Here is a 13,481-nt window from a genome sequence, read left to right on the forward strand (position 1 = left end):
CCCCCAGGTACATCATTAGAACAAATGTATAGTCTCGGCAAAAGTGAACGTAGATTTCAAAATTTCATATCTGAAACCTAGCACCTGATTTGTCTCAGGACCTATAAGACCTTATGCTTGTTTGTTTGTTGTTTCATGCCTCACCCAGCAGTATTCTAGCTATATGGCGGCACAAGTCCTTAAGTGAGGCTGGTCAGTTAAGGTCACACGACGGACCATCTTTGGTTACCTTGCAGATACATAGCGTTGGTTCCTCACGCCGAAGGCCCGGGTACTGTATAAAGTCCGTTCTTGGTATATATATCCCTCTCCGGTGTAAAATTAAATGCAACAACACTGAAACATAGCTTCAGTAACCTCAATTTGGCGTAGGAAATGACGATAACCATTATTGCTAAGAATTTTAATGAATATTGAACATGTGGCAGGTATAATCAAGGTCCTGAAGCTCGTTGTTGCTCTGTGTTGATTACTTTTTCCTTTTCATATCTAACATCAGCACAATTAGACAGATAAGGTCACAATGATATGGCAAAACTGTACTCTTCATACCTGGTGGTGACCTCAACAAGATCCTCATGTGTCACTCATGTGTCACACGTGCTTATATCCATCACATTCCACCGACGCTATTTTATCCACCTCCTGCTAACACGATCACAATGAGATTGTTGGGTTGATCACCGTTTAAAACAGCATTAAGTTATCTCAAGTTTAACACAGGAAGAACGCTAGTCTGTCTCACAGTACAAGAACCAACTTATTTTCCCTAATGCCTAGCCCTCCCTGCAATGCTAAAGCCCTAAATAAAGCAAGTCTAGATTTACCCAGGTTCAGCCTGAATCTCCCAACTCACTGGAGCTCCTTTTCAATTTAAATGGGTTTATTTGTTACTATCAAAATTATACATTTTCAGTGACTAAGCGTTAGTCTAGATGAACGTTTAAAGGGAAGAATGTGGCTCAGCTGCACTGGTTTAGTACACCAGCGGATACGGATTGTCAGCTTAACCAAGGAAGAAAACCCCAAAGAGATGGAGGTCATTGTGTTTTACTGCTAAGGTGAAACCAGCGATTACGGATTGACAGTTATCCTTGGAAGGAAACCCATAAGGATGGCGGTAGTTGATCTTTACTGTATAAAGTGAAACCATCGAATACGGATTGTCAGCTTAACCAAGGAAAGAAAACAAACGTGATGGAGATGCTGAGTTTAACCGATAAGGTTAATCCAGCGAATACTGATTGACAGTTTATCCTAAGATGAAAACCCCATAAGATGGCGGTTGTAACTTTAACTGCTAGGGTGAAACCAGAGATTACGGATTGACAGTTTATCCTTAGATGAAAACCCAGTAAGATGGCGGTTGTAACTTTAACTGCTAGGGTGAAACCAGAGATTACGGATTGACAGTTTATCCTTGGAAGGAAACCCATAAGGATGGCGGTAGTTGATCTTTACTGTATAAAGTGAAACCATCGAATACGGATTGTCAGCTTAACCAAGGAAGAAAACCCAAAGAGATGGAGGTCATTGTGTTTTACTGCTAAGGTGAAACCAGCGATTACGGATTGACAGTTATCCTTGGAAGGAAACCCATAAGGATGGCGGTAGTTGATCTTTACTGTATAAAGTGAAACCATCGAATACGGATTGTCAGCTTAACCAAGGAAGAAAACCCAAAGAGATGGAGGTCATTGTGTTTTACTGCTAAGGTGAAACCAGCGATTACGGATTGACAGTTATCCTTGGAAGGAAACCCATAAGGATGGCGGTAGTTGATCTTTACTGTATAAAGTGAAACCATCGAATACGGATTGTCAGCTTAACCAAGGAAAGAAAACAAACGTGATGGAGATGCTGAGTTTAACCGATAAGGTTAATCCAGCGAATACTGATTGACAGTTTATCCTAAGATGAAAACCCCATAAGATGGCGGTTGTAACTTTAACTGCTAGGGTGAAACCAGAGATTACGGATTGACAGTTTATCCTTAGATGAAAACCCAGTAAGATGGCGGTTGTAACTTTAACTGCTAGGGTGAAACCAGAGATTACGGATTGACAGTTTATCAAGATGAAAAGCCAAAGAGATGGTTGTTAGCTATATTGCTATGGTGAAACCAGCGATTACGGATTGTCAACTTTTCCCAGGAAGAAAACCGAAAGTTGTGTGGAGAAGATATTCTAATGGCTAACCTTGGACCATCATCGGGCCAATCTCGAATGGGTTAACTGATAACGAATGTCACTTTGCATATCAAAGTGTACCTCAGTCCAATAATATGTAGCAAGTTTCTTTTTTGTGTATTCAATAAAAGACACAACAGGACATGCAATGTGAGTCATTTAATTCACTTCAAACAAACAACAACGTACATGATCTTGTAACACAGTCATTGTCCAGCACGGTTGTCAGTGAGCCAGTTGAAACAGATATACGGACATGCTATTTTAAAAATATACATTTTCAAATTTCGACACCCATTACAACAACCACTAAAATACAATCTTTCGAGTGCATCCTGAATTGCTTTCACTATAAGGCAGATGTTAGCGACGAGGCGCAAGAAGTCTATATCACAATTCATTAAACCACTGTTGAACAAGTTTGTAAAACTTGATGTCACATATCATGTTCAGCTTAAAAAACGTCCGAGTAAAAAAAGGGTATGCCAGGAAACAATGTAGTTACTTTTTCAGGATGGTTGACTAGCACGCGTTTGCTGTCATGATAAGGCATAACGTTTTAAAACAATACAAAAGGAATATGCTAAACTAGTGCAACTGGTGTTGCATCCTGCAGGATGTAAAGTTTGCCTAGAGGCAGTAACCATTTCAGGTTATCCTTTTTGATTCGGATGCATGGTGAAGTACGGGGAAATTGTGTGATGAAAATAATTACGTGTTCGGTATAATTCTAAGAAGATAATTCATTTTCCATTCGTAGAAAAATCGTTTGTCATTTGTTTAGAAAAATCAGGCATGTACGAACAGTCATTTTGGATGAATAGGTGTTGATTTTATGAGAAATCATTTCGGACTGTCAGAAACTGTACATGTGGAAAATCACTTCGGATGATGAATTTGTACGTAATCGCAAAGGATGACTTGTGGGCAATTGTATCAGATGTTAGGGGGCGTAATGCGTGAGCAGTTGTCCAAGGTAAGTGAGAACTGTCCTTATGGACACTCACTGCTCATGGTTAGCACTTAACTTGTGAATTATCCCTTGTCAGGAAATGAAATCATCACTTCGGATGGTAAGCACTATAATTGTGGTCAGTCACGTCGGATAGTAAGCACTGATGTTGTGGCGAGTCACTTAGAAAGGTAAGTACTAAACACGGGATCACTTCGGAAGGTTAGCACTGAACTTTCCAACAGAATTGAACTTATGGACAATCGCTTCGGTTGGTCTTGTATTAATGTTGAAGCAAGTGTCCAGGCAGAATGCAAATTGCAGCAGACGCTGGAAGGGACGAAACTTAAATTTTGTTTTAAGCCACGCCCTCCTGAATCCCCGGTTGGCTGCATGGTCCGACGTCTCCGTCGGCAACCCCATCTGGATGGCATTCTTGCTTTCTAAGGGCTAAGCACGGGACATCCGGTCGTCCGACATGTTTGCTGGCTGTCTCGAATCTCCAAGTAACACACTGATCTAAACAAGGAGAACGTTAAGTTAGAGAGTGGAGAAACATATTCCAAACATTGTCATTTGAAAATTATATTTTGGTGAGGCCATTACAAATATTTATATCCCTCATACGATCAGGCCGCAATTAGTAATGAAAAGGTCTTTTCCCATTTTTCGAGCTTAATCCTCTTAATCCTTTGCTTAGATAAAAACAACAACTGATTTCTGATATCGATATTGTCAATGTATGTATAATCGTTAATACTCTGTTTAAGTTAATTTTGAATCACAATCAAACAGTTCCAAAGAAGGGCCTTATAGTTGCCCCATCAACAATTTGAATAGGCGACGTAGACTCTATAAAAACTCCCGTTAGGTCATACCTCTGATGACGAATGCATTTGGTTTGTGGCTTTCATGTCTGCATTATTGATGTAGTTCAAATAGGAATCTAGCAGGTTTTGCATTATCTTTTGTTGTACATCAGTTATGGCTGCTGGGTCCATGAATTCGGGGATTTGCTTCCAGTATTTCATTAAGAGATAAGGTGAGATAGAATCAAACACCTGTGTGTTCCATACACCTGCCACAGAGGATGGTACTGCAGACTTATATGTGTCTTTGGAAACATTACCAGGCTGTTGTGGTGGCCCTTGACACAAACATAGTCCTGTGACTTGAATACATTTACAAGTACACTCCACATCAGACTCCGAATCGGAATCAGTTGACATACTATAGTTTTTAGCCCTCCTTGACCACTCTGATATTGTCTTATTGTCATATGCTCTATCGTAAAGAACCTCAAACGCTTTGCTAATTTCCGAGAAGGACTGGTTCTCCTCGTGTTGTTCGTAAACATCCCGAGTCTTTACAGCGTTTGGCAGCGAGGCAGAAGTTACGTCGCCTTTCAAAGGAACCTTTCTATGATTTGAGGTGCCACTGTCCTTGGATGTCCCTTTGTTTCTAGTCTTGTGTTTGTTCCAACACTTGCAGCTGCAATCTTGACCATAAAGAGAAAGTGCGCGAGTGTTTGTGGGGTGCTGTTGGGACCTTGGAATCGAGGGGACGTCTGCTGAATTGTCCACTGTTGCACTACCTGTGGAATATTCGTTTGATGGAGGCTGAGTCACAGAGTATGTTTCATCTTCTGTAGTCTGGGACGGTAAATAATTCCTTATCTCCTGACCACAAGAAGATGTCATTGGCGATGTGACGGTGCTATTATTACCCTCAAAATCCTGTTCAAAAACACGCTGATTCCCCGTGGAATGATATTGTTTTCCTTGCTGCCAAGATGACGGAGAATTGCTTGTGGTCTTACGAAACTTCTCAAACATAGCGTGTGTAAAGCTTCCACTATAAACATCATAGTTGTGACCAACTTCCGGTTTTCGTCGTTTACCCCCGTTATCTTCCATGCTGCTGTTGCTTTTGCGACGAAAGCTGAGCGGGGTGGATGGCCTCTCGAAGTCTTCCAAAAGTTTTAACATTGAATCGATTTCATCACTGGACATGGAGTAAAGTGCTGACGGGTCTGTCACTGAAGCTTCATAACCAGTAGAAGTTGTCGATGGACTGCCCTGACCGGGACATTTAGATTCCGCTGGGAAAGCGGAGGCTCCTTCCAATTTGTAGTCACCCTGTGCATCGTCCGGCTCGGTTTGAAACGGATGTTTATAATCTTCTTCCCCATCTTCATATGTACTGTATTCAGATGTACTTGTAATAGTTGAAGATGTCTGAGGTGGAATGTAGAGGGAGCTTAAGGATTTAAGTGACAGCTTGTCCCTTGGCAAGCTTGTGATCATCTGTTGCAGTGTGTATTTTGTCCTCAAGACATCAGAACCATTCATCCCTGTGGGAGTGGGTTTCGGACGGGTTCCTGGTTCATCAACAGCCGAATCTTCGTTTGTGGGCAAAGTGTAGTTGGGAGGAGATGCTGAAGCAGGAGGATTTGGTCGGACCTTTATCTCCAGCATCTCAATCTCGTCACTAGAAGCACTTTCATTTGAGTGTAAAAATAGGATCTCCTCAGTTTCGCCTATACTTGTTGGGTATCCAATAGGGGGACTTGTTCCTTCTACTCTGCAGCAGTCCAGGTCCTTCTTTTTAGGTCTACCCATCTTAATAGCTGTAATACAAATGAAAGGAATTATAAACTAAGGTTTATGGTAGTAGCCTCATAAGAGATAAGGTGAGATAGAATCAAACACCTGTGTGTTCCATACGCCTGCCGCAGAGGATGGTATGGCGGAGTTAAATGTGTCTTTGGAAACATTACCAGGCTGTTGTGGCGGCCCTTGACATAAACATAGTTCTGTGACTTGAATACATTTACAAGTACACTCCACATCAGACTCCGAATCGGAATCCGTTGACATACTATAGTTTTAGCCCTCCTTGACCACTCTGATATTGTCTTTTGTCATATGCTCTATCGTATAGAACCTCAAACGCTTTGCTAATTTCGAGAAGGATTGGTTCTCCTCGTGTTGTTCGTAAACATCCCGAGTCTTTACAGTGTTTGGCAGGGAGGCAAGTTGAGACACAACGGATAGTTAATCTCTGACGTGATTGATGACAATTGACAGATTCCTTCCGGACAAGATATGTTGAGTTATAACCCACAGTGATCAAGGTGGTTCCACCACCAAGGTAATTCTGCTTACCGTCACGTGACATTCCAACGCTGAGGCACTTCCGGTACCGGCATGACCTGCATGTGTTTCGGCTTCGAGGATTTATGACACATGAGTTGTCACCCTTGCATTGATAGGTTCTATTCTCCACAAGACCGCGTCGAAAGAATTTCTGAAATATCATGTCATATCAGATCTATATCGGTTTCATGGATTGGGTTCATTTTAATATACCAGCACAGTGAACACCATACACTGTAGTGCGCACAATAGAAATATGCATGATATACTAACAAGCTCAAGCGCATTAAACATGGAGCCAGACAGCTGTGGAGTTCACGCAGTTGGATTGAAATAAACTAACATAAACTAACTGGCATAAACTAATATCAGAGATATTCTGTAGGTAAGGTTATTGGTGCGAAACGTCAGCTTTATACAGTAGATACATATTGACAGAAATGACTGGACACAAGTAAACAATAGCACTTTATCCACATCCCCATTTACTTCTCCATAGCCTTCTCTTAGATCTTTTCTTCCTATTTAACTACAACTGTTTGTGATCTCCTGTCTACATTGTACATAGACCTACCCCTTTTGTAGCGCTTTGAGCGAGCATTGAATGCACGGATACAGGTGCAGTTATAAACACCCACTATTATTATTATTATTATTATTATTATTATTATTATTATTATTATTATTATCCCTTCGTGCAGTTGCAGCGGCCATGCAATTTACCAGTGGCGTGATGAGATTCAAACAAGGACATTTTCATCAGAGTTCGGGCACCTTGCCCACATGACCAAGGAGGTACGTTGACAAGGTGAGGATGCCACCAATGGGATGACATCACACATACCATCTCATTAAACGCGGACAAAAAAATCATGATCAAACCCTTTTTGTGTTTTAGTCAAAGACTAAATAAAGACGGAATAAATACATTTTTTGCTTAAACTTATACATATAAAGAAGATCTTAATTAAAACCTGGGTATTACAGATTGATAAAACGCCAGTGTTATAGTGTAACTAAGTAATGTTTCATTCAGAACATATATTTATACAATACACACCTTACAACCCTCGCATGTGTAAACTCCAAAATGTATGCCATTGGCCAGATCTCCACACACCAAGACACAAATACTGACCCTCTTCAGGTTCGATTCTCTCCGGTTTTTCTGGGAATGAAAATCAATATTAGGTACCATTTGAACGCTAATGTCTGACACCCCTTCATAGAACCGATCTCAGTCTTAAGACAGTCGTAATTCCCACACAACATCATAGACTTACGATTATCGTTATACTGAGATGACTTCGTGAAATGGACTGCCTGACTGAGTTTGGTTTTACGCCGCTTTTAGCAATATTCCAGCAACATCACGGCGGGGGACACCAGAAATGGGCTTCACACATTGTACCCATGTGGGGATTCGAACCCGGGTCTTCGGCGTGACGAACCAACGCTTTAACCACTAGGCTACCCCACCGCCCCTTGTGAAATGGACCCATAGAATAGGCGTATAATATTTAATTAAGGAATATATTGATGGTACACGTGTTTTGAGATTGTTGTGAAGACACAGTTTGCCGTATATAAATCGATCATAGTAATTTGCATAACTTTAAATGGAATTAGTATAGGCCCATAACAAGTTTGATATCTTTTACAATTAAGTAAAGGAGATACGACTGTCCGGTGCAAAAATGGCAAATTTGTTTAAGACATCACCAGCATTTGATGTTTATTGACAATATTTTGGGTTATATGTTTGGTTTTGTAACGGTGACCTATCACAAATTAAAATGACCAGATATTCCAGAGATCGATAACATTATAAACCACCCAGGCTACTCAAAGTCGCCTTGGGGGATCATGTGATCCATGCAGTCACCACTCACGAAAAGCATAGGTTAGGGGGGATCAGATCAAAGCAGGGACCCCCAGGGATGCCATGTACTCTGTGAGGGTCCGAATACACCCCTGTATAGCCTGCTATCAACCAATGGGTTGTCTGGTACAGAATTTATTATTTACAGGTCGCCGTCACATTATTCAGCTGGCGTAGAATGCACAAAAACTAGAAAATGATTAGCTGTTCAGTCTGTACAATACTGAACTAATACTGAATTTTGAATTGAATATCAATATTATCATGGTCATAGGTCACCATCGGTTTTTCGCTCGAAACTGAACAGATTCTGACATTCTGTGATTACTAAGTTAGGGAATACATATAAGTAAACTAACCTCTTCTTGTCATTCCAGCTTTTAGACACTTTTGGTATCGACAGGATTGACATCGAATCCGAGCTTGTTTCGTGACGTCACAGTTGCCATGACATTTACTGGAAAAGACCGGTTCCCCTTCTTTCGTACAGCGTATGTAAAAGCTCTGCGCACAAGAGAAACATAACATAGACATACAATATGAGCTACGGTTCTCACATGTAATCAATATTATAGACATGATAAGCCAAAACAGGAATATTTCATCGTCATGTTTTATCCCAATTAACAAAATAGCACAAATTATCATAGCGGGGTGTTGCGAATGTAGTTTTGATATACGTTCCTGTCGACATAGCAACACAGTGTTCTTTTTCAAGGTCGATTTACATACATATTCATGAGTAATTGAGTATAGATCCAGCACTAATGGCGGAATGGTAATGGGCTTACACAGACAGGGTATTGATCATGCCGGAAATACTCAACATGATCAAGCTAATAGAATCCTTGACCCGTAAATGTTGATTGTGTTCGAAATTATTGTCAAATGTCTGTCAAAACAAGACTGACAATGAAACCACAAACGTTTAAAATGTCGTTCACAAATGTCACAAGGATGGGTTTGTCTTGTACAAATTAATCAGATATTATTTGTGGTCAATATTGGTGAGGTTTTAACGCATGAATGGTCTTTTCTTGCATAAACCATGTGACAACTTTGCCAAAGAAAATAAATAATAAGAAGAGGGAAATCCTGGCTGCGATCGGGTCACATGCTCAGTTGGCTTCCTAGCATTGTATATCACAATAAAGAGTGTATGACTTTTTAATCCAATTTTTCTATGTGACTGAAAAATGTATATTATCTTTCGGGCAGTTTTCCCACACTTCTTGAGAAGCAGAGGATGCCTAGAACGTCTATTTTGGGGTAAGCTGTCATCAAAGACGGAAGGAGCTAATTGTTTAGGGTTGAAATAAACTCGCTGAATTGATAAATCTGTGTTTCATCTCTCCCTGTACATGTGCTGATGAACTAATCTGTGTTTCATCTCTCTCTGGATTTGTACATGTGCTGATGAACTAATCTGTGTTTCATCTCTCTCTGTATTTGTACATGTGCTGATGAACTAATCTGTGTTTCATCTCTCTGTACATGTGCTGATGAACTAATCTGTGTTTCATCTCTCTCTGTACATGTGCTGATGAACTAATCTGTGTTTCATCTCTCCCTGTACATGTGCTGATGAACTAATCTGTGTTTCATCTCTCCCTGGATGTGTACATGTGCTGATGAACTAATCTGTGTTTCATCTCTCTCTGTACATGTGCTGATGAACTAATCTGTGTTTCATCTCTCCCTGGATGTGTACATGTGCTGATGAACTAATCTGTGTTTCATCTCTCCCTGGATGTGTACATGTGCTGATGAACTAATCTGTGTTTCATCTCTCTCTGGATGTGTACATGTGAACTAATCTGTGTTTCATACATGTGCTGATGAACTAATCTGTGTTTCATCTCTCCCTGGATGTGTACATGTGCTGATGAACTAATCTGTGTTTCATCTCTCCCTGTGATGTACATGTGCTGATGAACTAATCTGTGTTTCATCTCTCCCTGGATGTGTACATGTGCTGATGAACTAATCTGTGTTTCATCTCTCCCCGGATGTGTACATGTGCTGATGAACTAATCTGTGTTTCATCTCTCTCTGGATTTGTACATGTGCTGATGAACTAATCTGTGTTTCATCTCTCCTTGTACATGTGCTGATGAACTAATCTGTGTTTCATCTCTCCCTGGATGTGTACATGTGCTGATGAACTAATCTGTGTTTCATCTCTCCCTGGATGTGTACATGTGCTGATGAACTAATCTGTGTTTCATCTCTCCCTGGATGTGTACATGTGCTGATGAACTAATCTGTGTTTCATCTCTCTCTGGATTTGTACATGTGCTGATGAACTAATCTGTGTTTCATCTCTCTGGATGTGTACATGTGCTGATGAACTAATCTGTGTTTCATCTCTCCCTGGATGTACATGTGCTGATGAACTAATCTGTGTTTCATCTCTCTCTGGATTTGTACATGTGCTGATGAACTAATCTGTGTTTCATCTCTCCCTGTACATGTGCTGATGAACTAATCTGTGTTTCATCTCTCCCTTAATGTGTACATGTGCTGATGAACTAATCTGTGTTTCATCTCTCCTTTAATGTGTACATGTGCTGATGAACTAATCTGTGTTTCATCTCTCACTGGATTTGTACATGTGCTGACGAACTAATCTGTGTTTCATCTCTCCCTGGATGTGTACATGTGCTGATGAACTAATCTGTGATTCATCTCTCCCTGGATGTGTACATGTGCTGATGAACTTATCTGTGATTCATCTCTCACTGGATTTGTACATGTGCTGATGAACTAATCTGTGATGAATGTTTTCCGTGCCAATATGTTTAGCTTTGAGGCGTTAACAGATCTGTTACAAATGGGTTTTACGTCAATTGTTAACACATCTGTTAACCCTGAGGGTACGTTTCACCTTTTTTTTTCTACGGATCCATTCCTCGTGCGAATGGATTCTACTTTGATCAACCAACATTTCTGTCAACCTGCCAGTGGATTCTACTTTGATCAACCAACATTTCTGTCAACCTGCCAATGGATTCTACTTTGATCTACCAACATTTCTGTCAACCTGCCAATAGGTTCTACTTTGATCTACCAACATTTCCGTCACCTATGCTAATCGGTTTTTCAAAGTTGTAAAGGGATCCGTTTCACTTTAGGCTATCCTCTCACGTTCAGTGGAAGTTGCGTTTTCACCACGTGACCACAAAAACGCCAAACATCCATGTGCCAATTCTATCACTAATAAATGTAAATATATGATAAAAAACCCGTCAGAACTTGTGAAAAATGTCCCAGACTTTCTAACGAAACATTTCATTAGGCGTACAGAGCATAGTAGCCATGAAATGTATTTGTATGGATCCGGTGGTCACACAAATTGTGAGGTATGCAATGCTGCCTTCACCTACGTCTAAGAAAATGACGTTCAGGTCAAAGACTTGCTCATCTACAGTTGATAACATAACGCCCCATGAAATCACGTAAAATAAGATTTACATAAATACTGGTGTTTTTGTGCTGAAGAGAACACAGTCAAATAATGTGTTAAAAGAATAAGGTGTGATGGGTTTGCAAATGTTAGTAAATGTTTTACATCGTAGCATATGTTTAATAAATTCAAAATTTATATATGTTTCTTGGAACAAATGCCATTTTTCACACGAAGTCCCATGACTTAAACCTAATTTGCAAGCGTCCTAGACATTGTAACCAAAAGGAAGCTGACAGCGTGACAGCCAGAAATATCAAAGCAGGGTTAAACTTCAGTCCCTCAGCACTCACTGTATGCGTTATCAACCTTTCAAATGAGTGTCTTACTCCTTGTACTGTTACACTGCTAAACTAAACAGTCTCCCTCAGTTTGCTGCAAAACAAATATCAGCTGAATTGTATTAACTTTGCACCTTTGATAACGTTTATTTGTAACGTCATTAGGTTCATAAAGTACAATTAATCGGTCTGTTTGAGCCAAAATTGGATCGACTGAAATTAGCCCTGACAAAGACTAGTATGCAGAAGAAAACACGCTATGATCGACCTGTGGAACTGGGTCCCTGGATAGATCAGCGACTGCCATTGTCTACATATCAGGCCACTGCAAACATCGATGGTTTCTAGGTACGTACATAATTCCCAACGAAGTAAACATCAGCACTTGTACTCTCTGGATACAGATCGATATGTGCTGCTCAATGAGTGCCTTGTGGATTTCTGGTTCTCCCATTGTGGGAATATTTGTCCATTACATCTGAGACGACTGTAATGTGCCATGTTAGTTGTGTCGGCTCTGTCACAAATGAATTTATAGTTCTGTCAGCATTGTCACAGGTGAATGTGTAGTTGTATCATTTCCGTCACAGGTGAATGTATAGTTGTATCATTTCCGTCACAGGTGAATGTATAGTTGTATCATTTCTGTCACGGGTGAATGTATAGTTGTTTCATTTCCGTCACAGGTGAATGTATAGTTGTATCATTTCCGTCACAGGTGAATGTATAGTTGTATCATTTCCGTCACAGGTGAATGTATAGTTGTATCGGTACTGTCACAGGTGAATGTATAGTTATGTCGGTACTGTCACAGGTGAATGTATAGTTGTGTCATCCCCGTCATAGGTGAATGTATAGTTGTGTCGGTCCTGTCACAGGTGAATGTATAGCTGTATCGGTACTGTCACAAGTGAATGTATAGTTGTGTCATCCCCGTCATAGGTAAATGTATAGTTGTGTCGGTCCTGTCATAGGTGGATGTATAGTTGTGTCGGTCCTGTCATAGGCGAATGTATAGTTGTGTCGGTCCTGTCACAGGTGAATGTATAGTTGTGTCGGTCCTGTCACAGGTGAATGTATAGTTGTGTCGGTCCTGTCACAGGTGAATGTATAGTTGTGTCGGTCCTGTCACAGATGAATGTATAGTTGTGTCGGTCCTGTCACAGGTGAATGTATAGTTATGTCGGTCCTTTCACAGGTGAATGTATAGTTGTGTCGGTACTGTCAAAGGTGAATGTATAGTTGTATCGGTACTGTCACAGGTGAATGTATAGTTATGTCGGTACTGTCACAGGTGAATGTATAGTTGTGTCATCCCCGTCATAGGTGAATGTATAGTTGTGTCGGTCCTGTCACAGGTGAATGTATAGTTGTGTCGGTCCTGTCACAGGTGAATGTATAGTTGTGTCATCCCCGTCATAGGTAAATGTATAGTTGTGTCGGTCTTGTCATAGGTGGATGTATAGTTGTATCGGTCCTGTCACAGATGAATGTATAGTTGTGTCGGTCCTGTAACGGGTGAATGTATAGTTGTGTCGGTCCTGTCACAGGTG

The 13,481-nt window shown here is 40.6% G+C and overlaps 1 protein-coding gene across 1 annotated transcript in view; it reads right to left on the reverse strand.

Annotated features, from left to right (window-relative positions):
• Positions 1-2,335: 2,335 nt before the first annotated feature.
• The window catches only part of LOC124275562, a 36,988-nt gene continuing 25,842 nt past the window's right edge, over positions 2,336-13,481 (reverse strand). The window contains exons 3-7 of the mRNA XM_046711141.1: positions 8,541-8,685; positions 7,360-7,467; positions 6,309-6,450; positions 4,020-5,770; positions 2,336-3,660 (exon numbers count right to left, since the gene is read on the reverse strand). Coding sequence (XP_046567097.1) covers positions 3,592-3,660; positions 4,020-5,770; positions 6,309-6,321 — 1,833 coding nt within the window. The 5' untranslated portion in view covers positions 6,322-6,450; positions 7,360-7,467; positions 8,541-8,685 and the 3' untranslated portion in view covers positions 2,336-3,591. The remainder of the gene's footprint in view (positions 3,661-4,019; positions 5,771-6,308; positions 6,451-7,359; positions 7,468-8,540; positions 8,686-13,481) is intronic.

Source organism: Haliotis rubra, unplaced genomic scaffold (assembly GCF_003918875.1).
Source record: "Haliotis rubra isolate DU_JTF1 unplaced genomic scaffold, ASM391887v1 Scf20, whole genome shotgun sequence".
NCBI classification, from domain to species: domain Eukaryota; kingdom Metazoa; phylum Mollusca; class Gastropoda; order Lepetellida; family Haliotidae; genus Haliotis; species Haliotis rubra.